General features: G+C 39.0%; 7 protein-coding genes across 7 annotated transcripts; 1 reads left to right on the top strand and 6 right to left on the bottom strand.

The window, feature by feature from the left end:
- Positions 1-330: 330 nt before the first annotated feature.
- CIS3 (Cis3p) lies at positions 331-1,104 on the bottom strand (the record flags this gene model as incomplete). The annotated part of the gene is made up of 1 exon (XM_037287266.1): positions 331-1,104. The coding sequence occupies one exon, from the start codon at positions 1,102-1,104 to the stop codon at positions 331-333; it is 774 nt and encodes a 257-aa protein (XP_037143161.1).
- An 860-nt stretch (positions 1,105-1,964) lies between these two features.
- On the bottom strand, positions 1,965-4,568 carry FAR1 (cyclin-dependent protein serine/threonine kinase inhibiting protein FAR1; the record flags this gene model as incomplete). The annotated part of the gene is made up of 1 exon (XM_037287267.1): positions 1,965-4,568. One exon carries the CDS (start codon positions 4,566-4,568, stop codon positions 1,965-1,967), a length of 2,604 nt encoding a protein of 867 aa, XP_037143162.1.
- Positions 4,569-5,233: 665 nt separating this feature from the next.
- Positions 5,234-7,333, bottom strand: SSY5 (Ssy5p; the record flags this gene model as incomplete). Its single annotated transcript, XM_037287268.1, has 1 exon — positions 5,234-7,333. One exon carries the CDS (start codon positions 7,331-7,333, stop codon positions 5,234-5,236), a length of 2,100 nt encoding a protein of 699 aa, XP_037143163.1.
- A 790-nt stretch (positions 7,334-8,123) lies between these two features.
- FBP26 (fructose-2,6-bisphosphatase) lies at positions 8,124-9,470 on the bottom strand (the record flags this gene model as incomplete). Its single annotated transcript, XM_037287269.1, has 1 exon — positions 8,124-9,470. The coding sequence occupies one exon, from the start codon at positions 9,468-9,470 to the stop codon at positions 8,124-8,126; it is 1,347 nt and encodes a 448-aa protein (XP_037143164.1).
- Positions 9,471-10,034: 564 nt separating this feature from the next.
- On the bottom strand, positions 10,035-12,752 carry VPS35 (retromer subunit VPS35; the record flags this gene model as incomplete). The annotated part of the gene is made up of 1 exon (XM_037287270.1): positions 10,035-12,752. The coding sequence occupies one exon, from the start codon at positions 12,750-12,752 to the stop codon at positions 10,035-10,037; it is 2,718 nt and encodes a 905-aa protein (XP_037143165.1).
- A 625-nt stretch (positions 12,753-13,377) lies between these two features.
- Positions 13,378-14,520, top strand: CCP1 (cytochrome-c peroxidase; the record flags this gene model as incomplete). Its single annotated transcript, XM_037287271.1, has 1 exon — positions 13,378-14,520. The coding sequence occupies one exon, from the start codon at positions 13,378-13,380 to the stop codon at positions 14,518-14,520; it is 1,143 nt and encodes a 380-aa protein (XP_037143166.1).
- Positions 14,521-14,734: 214 nt separating this feature from the next.
- Positions 14,735-16,321, bottom strand: INO1 (inositol-3-phosphate synthase INO1; the record flags this gene model as incomplete). The annotated part of the gene is made up of 1 exon (XM_037287272.1): positions 14,735-16,321. One exon carries the CDS (start codon positions 16,319-16,321, stop codon positions 14,735-14,737), a length of 1,587 nt encoding a protein of 528 aa, XP_037143167.1.
- Between the last annotated feature and the right edge of the window lie 444 nt (positions 16,322-16,765).

Consider the following 16,765-nt stretch of genomic DNA (forward strand, 5'->3'; position numbering starts at 1 on the left):
TTTGCATTTTTTTGATGTTCGTTCCCCCATTCAATGGTTTAGCCGCCGAAAACATTTCGTTCGTGTAATTCATGTAGATTTACCTTTTTTTTACATTCCTTTTCAAAATTATATATGAAAACTATTAATACTAACTAATAAACGTGAATTCTTTATGTTATAACTGAAAAAAAAACTTTTTATCTATTTGTATACATTTCTATATATATACTCAACGTGACAATGCGTCTTCACAAATTGGTAATTTGTATAATGAATGAATGAACTTAAAAATAATGATAACCGGGTTCATGTTGATAAAGAAAGTGTTGTGATGCAGAAACCTGAGAACTAACAATCCACTAGGTTAATAACTTCCAAATGAATGGCACTACATTGTGCACCCAATGATTGGTCGTACAAGTTGTAGAAGTTACCTGATAGACATTGATAGAAAACGTCATTCTCACCGATAGCCAAGTTACCTTCTGGGGTGATGGACCAACCGGCAGCGTAGATGGCACCGGCTTGTGGTGGTGGACCATCAAACTGGAATTGTCTGTTGGAAACGATGGAACCAATTCTACCCCTACCATCGGTCAAGACACCATCCTTTAAGGAAATTTCCAAAGTACCGTCGTTTTTACAGGAGGAGGAATCTAGAGAAAGGGGCGCGGTCGGACAGACAGAATTAGATAGTGTTGTTTTGGAACTACTTGGTTCCAGAGTTGTTGTGGAGCCGGTTGGAGCTGTTGAAACAGTTGAGTGCTGAAGTTGACCGTCACTGATTTGACTAACGCCAGAGGTAGCGACTTGAGTTGTTTCAGTGGCAGCAGCAGTTTCGGATGCAGGCGTAGCAGAACTTGGAGCAGCAGTTTCACTTGCAGTTGTACTTGTCGCTTGAACTTGACCATCCCCGATTTGAGAAACAGCATCTCTCTTGGCTTTTTGACTACCAATAGTTTGAATAGCGATACCGAAAGAGGATGAATAACCAGTTGCACCGCATGAATAGGTAGCTGTTGGTGTTAAAGTCTCCCATGGACTACCTGGGGTGTAACCTTCAGCAGATGTAGTGGCAGCTAAGGTAGCGACTGACAATAAAGTGATGTTTTTGAATTGCATCTTTTTCTGAGATATGTTGATTTAAAAAAACTTTTGTGCAAAATCAATTGAAGTAGAGGTAAATACAACGAAGCGAGTGAGTGTATTAATTCCTTTGTTGATCTGAAGATGGTCTTTTCAATGACAAGCTTGTTTTATCTGTGATATAGATTTTAGTTGAGAAGAGCAAGTAATTGAATTGACATTATTCCAGGTATTATATATGTATTTCTACAGAGTTAAAGTGTTCGCAATAAGGTCTATTAAAAACGAAAACTAGTCTCGAACGAAAGCTCTTCATTTTTTTACCTTCTATGTTTGGTTTCGTCTCATTGTTTGTTGACACTTTGACCGCGTCTTGAATATTTTCGCGTATTGGAAGCCTCTGCGGGTGGGAGAAAACTTTCCGTACGGACGCCAATTTGCCAAGGTAAGAACCCAAAACGGTTAATGATACGTCGTGAACTGTTTCAGATTCTACCGCTTGTAGATACACCTTGCAGTTAAATGACGCATTGAGCATTCTGGTGTAATTCAATAGTTACGAATTGCGGACTGTTGCTTCTAAAATGGGGCTATTGCACTTGACGACGCAAAAGCTGTTTTCCATGAACCGCTAAAAATGACCTTTACGCACTACCAACCCTTTCAGTGTAGTTCCATTGCCGGTTTGAGCACGGAAGATGGCAAGGTGGCCAGCCAGAGAAATACAAGCACGAACAGCTCAAGCTACTTGTATTTGTGGATATATTTACATATAAATGTACATCACAGGTAGTAGCGAGCGTATCAGATTAGAGGTCTATGTCCAGAAGACTGAAGTTAGAATGCTTTTCAACGTTTACGCCCGAAAGATATCTGATAGAAAGTTCAGATTTCGATCAATTAGAATAGGAGGAATCTGCATCGTAACTGTAAAAATGTGCTCCAGTAATACCACCAGGTTTCAAAACTTTTAGCGCCCCTTGGAAGCTTCTGTTTAATTTAATTTTCCGATCAAACCATTCCGCCACGTATTCGCGATGTTGATTAAAATCAGGTTCAGATGAGGATATCGTCATCGTTTTTTCTTCACCCGGTTGGAAATTTCCAAGTGAAATTTTAAGGCCATTAATTGTCACTGTCAGGTCCTTGATTCTTTTATCGTGTAATGTAGAAACTAAATCATTCACAGCATTCTTGGCATTACTATCGTTGGAGCTTTCGAATCCGATGCTGGAAAACGATGGCATTTGCAGGAAATCAAATTTGTAATGCTTTTTGATAATATTATAATACTTTGAGTTACGGTTTGGTGGTTCTCCGTTTCTTATTAGAAGGACCTGTTTCAGGTATCTGGATCGGTGGCTTTCCGCAAGCATGGTATCGGACGTAGTGACGAGATGGTGACATGTTTCTAGCATTTTGTCTAGTTCCCTCACTTCTGACTGAAATACTTTGTTGGAAGTTGCTTTCAAACCATCAAATATTTCGAGCCAGCAATCCCATGTCTTACCTATTGTGCCCGTAAACGTACCATATTCACCAATATTTCCTCTGCCATCTCTGCCTACAATTACTAACCCGAGTAAATCATCATCGTTGAGACTATTCAGGATTTTTTTCATATTATCAGCTAATGTTTTCTGCTCATTTACTCCATAGTTGCAAATACTTAAACATATTATTAGTTGGAGAGGTACATTCGATTTCTCACTTTCCCAAGGTTGCGATTTTTCAGTGAAGGAACAATTCTGTTTGAGGGTTTCGAGATGAAGATTTATGGCACTGTGAATCTCAACTGGGAGAATATGCCATGCAGTTAAAGTGATGTGTTCCAGATGTGGTAATTCAGTTCCTCCAGACATGTAGTACATCCATTTCTCCATAAGACTTTGCTTAGAATCAAATGAGCGACATGAAAGATAAACTTCAGGAAGCACTGTACTTTTAAGGTCAATGAGTAGTGTATCTCTGTCCAGTTTCAATACTTGACAAATTTGCTTCATGGGTATTTTACCAACTGTAGTCATCGTTTCATGATCGAAGAGTATAAGGATATCTTGGAACAAATATGCAATAATATTAGCAATCCATTGTTCACCATCAGTGGAATAATCGATTGCGTCAAATATTAAAAGAGATCCTACTTGATCACATATGTTGATCTTGTCCTTCAGGTATTCTTCCAGTTGAACTCCTAAACAAGTTGTCTCACCACGTTCAAGCTGCGCTTCATTCGCATTGAGCTGTACCATCGCTGGAGTATAATTCCCGCTTGTCTTCACGCGAATTGTAAAGGAGGACAAATCCTCATCGCTATTTTGGCATATTTCAACCAGAGGACCGCATTGGTCGCTTGGAAGTATACCATTTAGATCCATGGGCAATTGCTTCAAGCTTGGATTGCTCAAAGATCTTTGGTTCGTGCATTGCTCTTTATCTAGGAGACCTGAAAACGTCTGGCTCCAATCATCAGGAAAGTTTATATCGAGCTCGTCACTGTCAGTACGGTTATGGGTTAGTTTCCTATCTAGGGGAGGTGTATACAACGGTGTCCTGAAGCCATTGCACGAAACATCACTTGTTTTGATAAGCTGATCCTGTGGTGTGAATAACCCAACAGCGCTAGTTGTGTGTGCTCTAGAAAAAAAATTTTGAGGTTCGATGGTATAGTTTTCATCGGAGAATCTTCTTTTTGTCAGTAAACTGGAAATCATTTCTTCCAAGATTTCTTCGTCAACTGGCTTTACCAATTTGTGACAGATTGTACAGCATGGGTATGTTTTTTTGAAATATAAAGATTCCAGCATGGTGAGATAACATTCATAATGGCATGCGTGAGAACAGGTCATCTCAATTACTTTTTCTCCACAAAAGATGCTGCTCATCTTCTCATCACACAATGCACATGTGCTACTGATAAATCGTCTGTGGCCACCATTTGTTCTCACTCTGGAAATATTCTCAGATACATCACAAAGATAAGTTGGGGAGCCCTCTTCAAGAAAGGGATCATTGGCAGTTTCCGTCCAAACAATTGGATGGCCGCGGTGCCTAGGACTGATGCCTGAATTGAGACTGTATGTCGCCTCTGAATTCGACAGAATTTCCAAGTTCTTGATTTCCACCGAAGGTGCTAGCTTTATTGGTGACTCTAGTTGAGATAGGCCACTGTGGAATAAATTAGTATTGAGAGACGAGGAATAAGTTGAAGCAGATGTTGTGCTCGTTTTTCTTAAGCTGGGTGGTGGTGTAATAGGGTGCGAAAGATTTAGTGGTTTGGGAGTACGTTTTTTTCCTGATGATAAGCTGTATGCTGGCACAAATAACCCAGTTGAATCAAACGTGTGGCACGAATTTGATTCCAGCTCTAACTGTCTTCTAAACAACTTTCCAGAAAAACTCTTGACAAGTTTTGGCCGTGCACTGTCATGTCGTTCTATGCTTGGTGGTGTATGCACTTTCTTTTCGTAACTCGCTTGGATGGGGGTCTTAACGGACATCTACGCTCCTGTTCAGTGAGGCGTGCTGCTTTGAATTTGTGGACGATGACGATGTATACCTTAACAAGTATCGAAGGGAAAACCTTGACGAATTGATAACAGTGTTTCGAGAAAAACTGAGCACCATTTATGTAAAATTGAACAAGGCTCCTCAAAACATTTCTGTATCCAATCTGAAATTGAAGTATTGACTGAGTGACGGAATAGATCAATACTCCATGTTCATGTTGAATTTTCACTCTTTTTGAGGTTTATGAGATGTCTGATCTTAAGTATGGCGTATTCGGAAATTTGGATAAGCGAAAAAATGTGCCACACAAAAAACCATGAAGTACGCTGCATGAAACATGCATATTACATCCATAACAGGAATAGAGATTGAAAGACAAGATGCAACAGGAGTAAATGCAAGTTTGAACATGCCCACTAGAGTAACTCATATTGATCAAGGAGGAGGAATATTTCCCTTTTCCTTTGATCCAAAGGAACGGGCGTAGAGCCTGCAACTTGAATGGCTTGAACTTAGTCTGACATTTCTGACATTTAGTTTCTATTCAGTTATATGTTTTATGTTACTATAATACATTATTGCTTGAAAATACTACATTATTGCCTTTTTTTTGGGATCACACAGTCGTATGTAGCACACTTCTACGTGTGTCTCACTACTCAATTTGTGGGTCAATGTCCCATAATACCCCTGTAACATCGTGCAAACGCTCCAATATGTCTCCTATTGGGCTGAATAATCCGAACTGTCGCTGTTCTCCGTCATATGAATGCAGCATTCCTACAACACCTAGCCCTAGCTGATTTTCTAATTTGGTCAAAATCCAAGAGCCTGAATCACCAGCACTTGCAAATAGAGGTAGTGGTGAAGAAACGACGAACTCGCTACTTTGTAATTTGCCGTCGGCCCAATGAACCAATTTCGCCGCATTGACCTCCCCTGAAGTATAGTTTGTCGAAGCACCTATTTTGAATACGCGCATGCCAGATTTCAATTTCAAGATTTTTTCTTTTATGAACAAATTTTGAAATTTCAAAGTAGGATCGGGGACTGAGGAGAGACCAAGTCCTAAACAATTTTCACATTTGTATTTGGAATTAACTTTTATGATTGCAAAATCAGAGAGTTTTTGATTTATAATTGATCTCTCACCCCACACAACTTGACCGAATTTGTTCTCTTCTTGCCATTTGATATTATTCTCTATTCGACTGCTCTCATCGATAAATGCACTTTCTTCCTTCGAATGCTTAGGGTATCTTCTTGCCTCTTCCAATAGAGTGTTTTTGTAAGCTGTCTGCAAAACTTTTGAAGGTATTGAAACATATGGGTAATCATGCGATTCTGACAAAACAACGTGAGAGCAAGTGATAGCAAAGGAAGCTCCTGCAAACTGTGACAGCTTGGAGCCCTTTTCAATTTGAGGAAACAAATAACCACCCAGCGTTCCTGTCATTTTTGAGCTATTGTCTGATGATAGTGACATTGAGATAGGAGGCCTTTCGGCGTCAACTGCTAGTCTGTACGGAGGCTCGAAATGAAAAGACATGGTTTTCTCAGGTGCGGAGAGGTGTGATTCCATTGGAGTTGGAATATGACTTTGGAGGATATCTGCACACGGTTTGATGTAGTCTTTGGCACAGAAGAAGTGAACATCAGGAAACAAAGTATATAACGCCTTCACGATGTCGAAATGTTCTTGTTGTGGATTCGGTATACCGAACATGACTGTTAATATACCAACTTTTCGGCTGAGGCCTCTCATTATAGGTGCAACGAAAGCACCATCCTGATCAGAAATGGATCCCGGGTCCGACTTCGAGATTTCTTCTATTATTTTTTCTATATTTTCTATGTTCGGAAGATTTTGTTCAGAATCTATGCAGAAGTTAGACAAGCAGGGAAGAATACCTGACCCAGATCCAGCTTCATCTGATATCACAATATTTAGTTTTTTCAGGAAATGTAAATACCTTCTTAATAAAATTGATCTTGAATTGCTAAACACTTCCGAACTGAGGAGATTATCTGAAAAATGCAGCACTATTTTTGTAATACATCTTAAAGAGGGGAATCTGTCGAATGTTACCTTGAATGGTAATCTATCGGTACTATGTGGTAGAAATTTTTTGAAGTATTCAATGGCTTGAATAACTGCCTTTGAGATATTTGTGACGTTCTGATGAATGTCATCCATTAGGGTCACTAGATTATCCTCCAAAATACAGAGTTCACTATTAAGTTGCTCTAATGACCCTAGAGATCGAGAGGCAGTGTCTGATGATGCATTTCCTGCATATGTTGTGAAGGACGCATTAGTATTACTTGTATCATCTACTGTTGAATCTCCCTCCGTATTTCCCTCATCTTCAAAAACAGGATTCAACAAATTAAATTTCTCAAGGTTCACTACTCTCAAAGGTTTACCGACATCTGCACTACTACCGTCACATCTCTCAGAAATGTCTGTCATATGTCTCTTACTGTTTCTGCTTCCACTGATATTAGAAGAGGTTCCACCTGTGCTATAAGTTAGTTTACTCTTGGAGAATACAGAAGACCCAAGTGAAGACACAACTTTACTTGATCTGTCATCGTAAGCTGTTGCCTCATTCACATCATGAGATCTCACACTGTCGTTACCAGATGGCTCACTATCATTGTTGTCTTCTGAGCCTTTATTATCCCGTTGCCTCTCGGGCTCCCTCTTGCTCTTGGATAATTTTTTACTGAAACCAAAAATCTGCCTAACCATCCTCGATGATAGCTCTGTTGATAGAATTCAGACTTGCAAAATGCATATACAGTGACGACGATAGCTTTCTTGATATGCCATAATCGGTCGTATTTGAGGAGCGAGAGACCTGCAAAAAAAAAAAAAACTTGAACTGTCACAATAACTACGTGATAACTTGTCCTGAATTCAAGCTTTCGCGTTAAAGGTAGCGCTTATCGCTATTCCATGGGGCGTATTCCATCATTATGTTGAAGAATGCGGTACTCTATGAGTTCGAGGCACTTTTGCTCAAAATGATGATGGAAGGGCTCATCCCAACTAATGGGCAAGTGAACGTTCAGCGGCATCAGTGGGGAAAGAAAAACATACCTAATTGATTACTGAATTGCATCAATAAGACACAAGCAATGGCATGCACACTGTGGATTGCACTCTTGACAAGTCTGAAATCTCCAGTAATGAAAACGATCTTGATCCTACGAATATATATAATTACTACACAACACATTGAAGATATTGTATATTTCCATTTATTTCCTCATGCTTCTCAATTCACATTGATGGTGTAACTCCCCGACATACGCGGAAGAAATAATATGAATATAATAGCTATCGCATAATGACTCATCAGCTGGAAAGAAAAAGCGAAAGTGTCGGCGAAGATTATTGCGAGCGTTAGCATAATCTTTGAGACAATTCTCGGGCAAAGACTGAGTAATGGTTTTTGCATGACGCATGAATAATGAGTATGATTGAAGCAAAAGCAGGCGAGTGAGCTTTTTCGCCTCGATTTCTTGATAGCATCCGTTCAATTGCCACCTTCACCAGTTAGGAGATTACGGTACTTTGTTGCATCATTAACCGACTCCCCCAACTGACTTGTCCCCTTTTCTTTATAGGTGCTTACTGCAGGGATATTTGCCTTTATTCTTTTCACTTCGGTACCGTAAGCCCTTGGTTCTAGTCTGATTAATGTGTGCAATGGAATGGACATCCAGGGAGATTCTTCTTGGGGAACATTCATGAAATAGGCGTATATGCATCGAAGAACAGCTTGATGGGTTACTATCAGAATATTTTCCTGACGTTCTAGCTCCATAATAATGGGTTCCAACCTTATGACTACATCCCTATATGATTCACCACCAGGATACCTATATTCATACTTATCTTCGTCTCTAGCTTTGAAATCTTCAGGGTACTTTTCTTCGATTTCCTCATAGGTCATCCCATCACATACTCCGGCATCCAATTCATCTAATGCCTTCCACTGTAACTGCTTATATGGCAAATACTGAGCACTTTGTTGAGTTCTACACAATGTTGAGGTCCATACTGTTAAATCTGCATCACCTGCACTTTCTCTTACCAGTTCCGGTAATTTAGCAGCATACTGCATTCCTCTTGGTGATAGCGAAGAGTCCCCCCCTATTTTCTTCTCAACATTGTAGATAGATTCACCGTGTCTGGATAGCCAAATGAATCGCGGTCTAATATGCAGATTCATCACGTAGAATACAATCCTACTTTCCAAATAGGTTTGTATCTGATTGACTATGACCTCTTGAGCAACATTCACCAGTTTTACAAACGTTAAATTCTTGTCATGATCAAGATCAAGCGGCTGGTATACTTTTTCGTATTTCCCAATTCTTTGCAAAAAATCACTTGTTGCCTTCTCCGGATCTACCCCTTCATAGTCCGGTGAGCACGTCTTTACATCACTAATATTTCTTAGGATCATCTCTTGATCGTCGCACCAGCTTTCCAGAAACATAGGTTCAATAGCATTTTCTCTACAGAGCTTTAAAATCCAATCTCGTCTAGAACGGGTTGTATTGGTGGCATCCAATATGCCCACCACTCCATTATCGTCTTCGTACCATTTCATCATATCTTCAACAGCCTGGGTGACCGCATTCTCTCTGATTCGAAATGCTTCCTCATTCTTAAAGTCGAAGAAGTCCGCGCTTGGATGGGCTGCACCTATTTGACGCCTATAGCTTCCTACATTGAAGCATTTTGCCTTAATTGATAACCATGATAGATAGCGAACAATTTTTTGAGAGATAAATGACTTGCCTCTGGCTGGCAGTCCCACCATTACTACGCAAATTCGTAAATTTTCCACGCTGGAAACTGTATAGACACCCATGTTTCGATACTTTCCTTCAATTGAGTGCTTTTTCCATGCAATAAAATGCGAAATATTGATAATTACAGCAAATCTCTGTCAGTGAACTATTACTTACGAATAACTTTTCCACAATGAGAGATACTTTTGCCCATGCTTGTAAATAACTATTGATTTTTGAAGGGGGGAGTTGCGCCCAGTAGAAAATAAGGCGAGCCGTGTGTACAGCTTACAATATGAAACGAGACTATAGGTCAATACAGTTGCGAACTACTAAAATAAGATTCCCAATGGTTTCAAAAGCTAAAGCTCGCTAGTAATGTATTCACAGTGCTTCCTAAGGATATGTAGGGTTGGCGAAGGGACATGCTTTTTGGTGTTTCAAATTCCTCGAAACCCAAAAGTGAGCTAATTGAGTGCAGTGAACTGATGATCTAACTACTTTTCCAATTATATAGATTACGTGTTCCTTCCGAAGTTCTATACTATGCATTTGGCTCTAAGTTGCGACGTAGAGCCCATGTCCCCCACTGCGTAATTGACGATTGAATAGATATTAAGTTAATGAATAAAGCCAAACATCACCTAAATTACGATGACTTTGAACCTATCATCTACTTCTCGTTGATCATAAATGTACTCACAAGTTCTGTTGAAGTGTTGAATCGGTATCTGAATCATCTCGTTCAAGAAGGTTGAATTGAGTTTGGAGGTAATGGAGGGAGCGGGACCGCTCTTTTGGGAAACATTGATATATGAACCGTCCATACCAATAATGAATGTAGTGTCCAAAGGCAACGTTGGATCATCTAAATGAAGTTCAGAGAGCCTCTGCGGGTCGATATCGATATCTGTTTGCTCCATCTTTAACGATCTCAAATTCGTCTTTATCAATTCAATGAGACCATTGATGTATTTCACACTTACATGAGTCTGATGTTCGTTACCATGGATAAAATAGTAAAGACACCTATTGAGAATTTCAACCATAAGTTCACTACTCTGTACGTTGTCCATTGTGGAATCGGCTATTCTTAAAGATCTTTGTAGACATTCAAGCACCCGTTTACCTTCTCGGTAAAAATCTGTTGTGATACCTTCTTCTTCACCGATAAGGGCGATTTCTGTGGCCCACCATAAATGAGAACACAAATAAACCGCACGGCATTGATCCTGTTTTTTTAGTAGTTTTGATGAATGTAAGGTGCATCTAACGACCAATGAATTATAATAGGTATCCTCATGTAAAGATCTAGTCTTCTGCAGAGCTTGTGCCATATAAACCAAGGCTTGAAACTGTGTTCTTGAATCATTTAAAAATTCCTCAAATATTGTGAAGGCCTGTGAAAAGAAGTCATATGCAATTTCACCCAGTGATAACTGATCTGCCAAAGAAGCACTTTGAATATTCAGCTTGTAAAGTGAGTCCGCAAACGAAGATCCGCATATATTGAAAAGGTCATTGATACAACGAGATGCATATTTAAACAGTTGCTTGATCAAATTCTCATAGAACAGTTTTTTTTTTGACTTGGAACGTATGCTTAATAAATGACACATTCTAATCAATTTCCAAAAGTTTGTGACAATTGCAGGAAATGTATATTTGATGTTCTTACCACCCTTAAGGAACCATGCCTTGATCGAAAATAGCAGCTCTATTTGTAACTCGATATTTTTTTTCTCCGGCAACGATTTATTTATTGACCGTATAATTAGATGACATAGTTTTGCTAATTTTTCCTGATCTGGATCTAATTTCCAAGATGATTCGTTTTCATTATTCTCTTCATTATTATTTACGAGTACTGGTTTATCAAAACTACCATTCTTGGTTCTAATTCCATTACTGTTGTTTTCATCATTTTGCGGTTTCCTCTTGTCTGCTGCTGAGACAGATGATTTATCCATGATAAAAGTCTCGCATATGGATAGAAGACTATCCAGTTTGGTCTTTGAATCAATAACAAGGCTAGGATTAGCTTGTGTGTCTGTTTCGCTGGATGTTTGCAAAAAAATATCCAAAAGTTTGCTGACAATATTTCTTTGCAATGCAACACTTTGTATAGATAAGAGATCGCGAAATGAGTCACATTGAAGAACTATTTCATAGTAGAAATTTGCATTTAATAAACCCGATTCATTTTCATTTTTCAAAGTTAACAAATTGAGAAACAAGTACTCCAGTTCGCTGGGTATTACTTTGCCATAATCTTTGCATTTTTTTGTTGTAAATTTGTATAATATGTTCAACTTTTGCAAATCATTTGGATACCATCTAAGCGATAGGCCTAATATACTTTCGATGAGTGGCACAAACTGTTCCAGAGACAAATCGGGTCTTTCCTCATCTAGATTTTTCAAGTAGTTCCAAAATACTTCAAACAAATTGTTATCAATTTTTTTGGAGTCATCATCCTCATTTCTGTCCATATATCCTTTCAACCGATCGGTCAAAGTCAGTATAACTTTATTGATCGAAACTTCCGGATTTAAATGCAAAGTTGAATTTAACAATTGATCAAGTGTTACCAAATGGAATTCATCTGGGAAAACTTGACAAATCGCATCAAGTAAATACTCTTGTGAAACAACATCTCTACATTGAACTGCCTGTTCCAATACCGTTGGTAAAATTTGATCTTTATAAAGTTGTATATTATCGTCAACGATTTGCGACAGTCTTACCAACTGTGATCCAACTAAAATTTGCAGCTCTTTCCTTTCTCTAGTTCTCTGTTCCCTCTGTCTTAACGGTCCTGTATGCTGCAAACGAACCCACAATTTATTCATCTCAATAAAATTTGTAATGACAAAATTTGCATTGAACTCGAAGAGGTCTGGTGGTAGTAGATTCTTTGTTCTTTGAGATAAGTAGTACCGCAAAAAAAGGCCCCTAATAGGATTTTGCACGCCTCGACACATTTCAATCATATCCTTCAGGATCTCTTCTCGTGGCGAATCCGGGCATTTGAGGTAGCTCGTGCCCACAGTAATCATTAGATACAAACGTGGAATAACATTTCCAGCATATTGCACCAGCTCGTACAAATCTGCCAAGTGATGACCTTTTGGATGATTTTCCACCAGATACGACGAAAGTATGGACAGCGAATCGAAAATCAGTATGTAAAGCTCATAATACTGTTTTGGCGATAGATCTGGTTTCCTTAGCTCTGTCAACATGATTGACGCATATTTCAGGGCATCCATTAGCTTTCTTTGTTGCAAACAGCGCTGCATCTGAACAGCCTGATGCTTTACGGTGGAAATAGCCTGCTCCAGCGTCTCCGAATACGACATTTCTTGACAGCCGTTGCAATTCTATATGAAGTATCAATTTCTCCGAGTATATTCAATACTGCCGCCAATGTTACAGTATTCTCTCGACCACATGGTCTCCTTTATCTGATCCCTTTTAACTGAGACATGAACTCATTCACATCAGATACTGTCACCGTGTTTTCGCACGAAAAGATCAAAAGGAACGTAACTCGTCCGGGTAACATCGTCTACTCTATAACGTGACTAGCACGTGCTTTTCTTGTGTCCTTGCCTGAAATTCGTTTGTCCTGACTTTTTGACAAAATTATCCCTTGACTCCTTTTTGTCTAGACAAAGAATGCAAATGCCTTTTCGGGATAAATTGTCCTCATTCGGTACTCGGTGTTTTCGGAGATGGTTTCTCGTCTCGAATAGAATTTCAGCTGGAATCATGAGATGAAAATTACTAAGTACGCTTGCCAACTCGAGATGCGCATGTACGCTGACGGTTATCGCTAACAGTCCTTCAGTAGGTGTAGACAGCCACGATACTTAATTGCTTGTGCAGGTTCCTGAAAGTTTGTGCATATACCGGGTAGGTGAGACCCCCCTTGGTGCCTAGAATCACGTTCGCGTTTACTAAGGATCAACCAGAATGACGTAGATGTGTATCTTATATATATATATGTACGTGTGGAGTTATGAGTTGGCGTATATCCTAGAAACGTCTGATTCATTACAACCACAACGTCAAAGTAAAATGGCTACACTAACCAGAGCCCTCTACAGGACACGTTTTTTCTTGATCGGAGCTGCTACGGCAGCTCTCACTGTCAACCTAAAGTCGACTACTGATTTCAAAAACCAGGGCAACAATAATTGGGGCTGGGGATTTAGAAATGGAGGTACACTTCTCGGCAGCGCTGCTATTGTTCATGCTGCAACGACTGAAAGTGGTAAAAAGTTTGAGGACTTCCAGAATGTTTACAACGCCATTGCAAAAAAACTAAGGGAGGAAGATGAATACGATAACTATATAGGGTACGGTCCTGTGCTTGTCCGTCTCGCATGGCATTCGTCAGGTACCTACGATAAGAACGACAACTCTGGTGGGTCTTATGGTGGAACTTATAGATTTAAAAAAGAAGCAAGTGATCCGGCAAACAAGGGTCTGGAAAATGGAGCAAAATTTTTAGCGCCAATTCACAAAGAATTTCCATGGATTTCCTATGGAGATCTGTACACTTTAGGCAGCGTCACGGCAGTTCAAGAGATGCAAGGACCAAAAATTCCATGGAGACCAGGTAGAGTAGATACAGATGAAGAGACGACACCAGATAACGGTAGGTTACCAGATGCAACAAAAGATGCCAATTATGTTAGAAACTATTACAATCGGTTCGGATTCGATGATCAGGAAATTGTGGCACTGTTAGGAGCACATTGTTTGGGTAAAACTCATTTGAAAAATTCTGGATTTGAAGGTCCTTGGGGTGCTTCACCAAACATTTTCAACAACGCTTTCTATGTTAATTTATTAAATGAGGATTGGAAGCTTGAAAAAAATGACGCTGGTCAAGAGCAGTATGATTCCCCCAGTGGGTTCATGATGTTGCCAACTGATTATGCCCTCGTTCAAGATCCAAAATTCTCAAGGTACGTCAAGAAGTATGCAGACGATGAAAGTGCTTTCTTCGAAGATTTCAAAAAAGTATTTGTCAAATTGTTAGAGAACGGTATCTCGTATGAGAAATCATCGCCAGCTTTTGTTTTCAAGACTTTGGATGAGCTAGAATCAAACGAATAGAGCTTTAAATTTAGTGAACTTCTATATTTATTATATTTATTATATTTAGTATATTTAGTATATTTCGTATATTTGTTATATTTATTATGGTTATTTTGCTTCTTATGCTTGTTATATTTGTTATCTCACATATATTTATATTTCTGATATTTCTCATGTTTATTGCTTCGCATATATATATATATATATATATATATAAATATATTAACATGTTTTACTGTAATCTTTCTTCAAATCTCAGCTCGTCGAGAGGAGGTAACCCAATAAGAATTCTGACGAAATTTTCCAGCCCAGAACGCTGCTTATTCAATCCATTTATCGCTTTGAAACCTTTTCTAGTCAAAGGAGCCTTCAGCCAATAGCTTAAAAATGATAGTACGGAGTAGAAATTATCGTATTGTTCGCTACCAACTTTCTTATAAGAGATTCTTGAGCAGAACTCAGCAATAACAATCAAATCAATAATTAAAGGGGTAGCAAGCAATGAATCTTCACAAACATTATGAATTGAGATTCTATTATGACCCCCGAGCATCAATTCACTATAGTACTCGTCCATTGCAACTTTTGAATCTCCAACAGCATTCATGTATTTGATTACAATGCAATGGTCTATTTTGTTCCCTAATCTATCATTGTACAAAATCTGATTTGAAGCAATTATATCATCAACAACTGATCTTTTTGAAATTTCCTTTGACTTGAATTGTCTTTCCGAACTCAAGTTGTATCCATCATTATTACCCAAATGATTGTATGAAGCAATAGAAGTCGGTCTAATTCCAGCATCAACTAAAAACTGTGCCAAAACAGATTTTAGTTTCGTTTGGCCACTCTTGAAATCATCACCTGCAATGAAAGTTTTTTCCTTTTCAGCCAGCTCAACAACACCAGGAACAAAAGTGTTCTGTGGTGAGCCGTTAATATAAGTGACTCCCTCTAATATTGAAGCTACTGCGAAAATTGTTGATGGTGCAATTTCCTCATGATCTGCTCGGATGGCGGCTAATAGATTATCTGCTGTGTCGTTAACATTTGGCAAAACTTCGGCATATCTTTCGGTATTAGCTGTCCATAATACAATAACTTTATCCAAATCATTATTGGCTTTGAAATCACGTATATCCTTCCTAATGTGTTCAACATGAGACCATTTGCCCTTCGTTGATGATTTATCTTCCAATGATGTTCTATTGAAACAGTTGTCTGCGCGTCTGCTCTGATTTGCCGCAATGAAATCAGGATAATAAACTGATGGCAAGGGGATTACTTTTGACATGTCGCCCTTCAGTTTATTTTGTAAGTCATATTCCAGCACCTGCGATCTGACCATTGCATCATATAAGTTAGCACCATTGATATCCCAGCCACTCACAACAAAATCATTTGGTGCAACGAAAGGTAAAACTGAATTGAATGGAACATAGCAATCAGCGCCAGATTCGTTGCATCCTATTTTTATCGTAGAAGATTGGGTGACAGAGCCATAATAATTAGCTGCGATCAGTCCATCCTTTGTATGAAAAGCTACTTTGCTCTTGTTAGCTAATACTGCTGCCAAAAACGTAGTGCCATTGTTGCCGCCTAAACCCACGAGCATAACCCCAAGTTTGGGCGTTTTTAAATCTAACTTAAATTCGTAATCCTGAACAACCGGCTTGACTTCGAAACAATCTGAACCTTCAATCTCACTTACTACAGGATTAACATGCGTATACCTTGTTGTAAGCTCTGTTTCCGTGTAGTGACACCTGTCAGTGGCTACTCTGATGGTTGGTTTGAAGAAGTTTGAAGCTGTCATGATAATTACTGAAAAGAATTGATCAATTTTAGATTATATTCTGGATCAAATAGAAATAATAAAAAAAAAGACAAACGTCACAATTAGTGGCACTCTGCTGCAGAATATGCCTCCTTTTATACCTTTATTTTCCCATTCGATGACAATCCAATAAACTCCTCAATTCAGCTTCAATGAAGAGACCCTAAATAAAACTAACAACATCCAACTTCGCCAATTCGACCAATCGAATCGATTAACACTGAAAACGTTACCGTTACCGTGTTCATTTCCCGTATCCTTTTGTCAGAGCGCGTATTACTATGTCTTCTGTATTGGTTTTTCGCCGATTTTCCAGCGACGTTCTCTGTGCCAGATAATTCGCCGAAATCCAGTTTTCCTGTGGGGTTAACGGTGTGAAGCGGGCATCGCATACATATCAGAGAAAGTGCGTAGTTTCGTTAT

The sequence above is a fragment of the Zygotorulaspora mrakii genome, chromosome 2 (genome assembly GCF_013402915.1).
Source record: "Zygotorulaspora mrakii chromosome 2, complete sequence".
In the NCBI taxonomy this organism is placed as follows: Eukaryota; Fungi; Ascomycota; class Saccharomycetes; order Saccharomycetales; family Saccharomycetaceae; genus Zygotorulaspora; species Zygotorulaspora mrakii.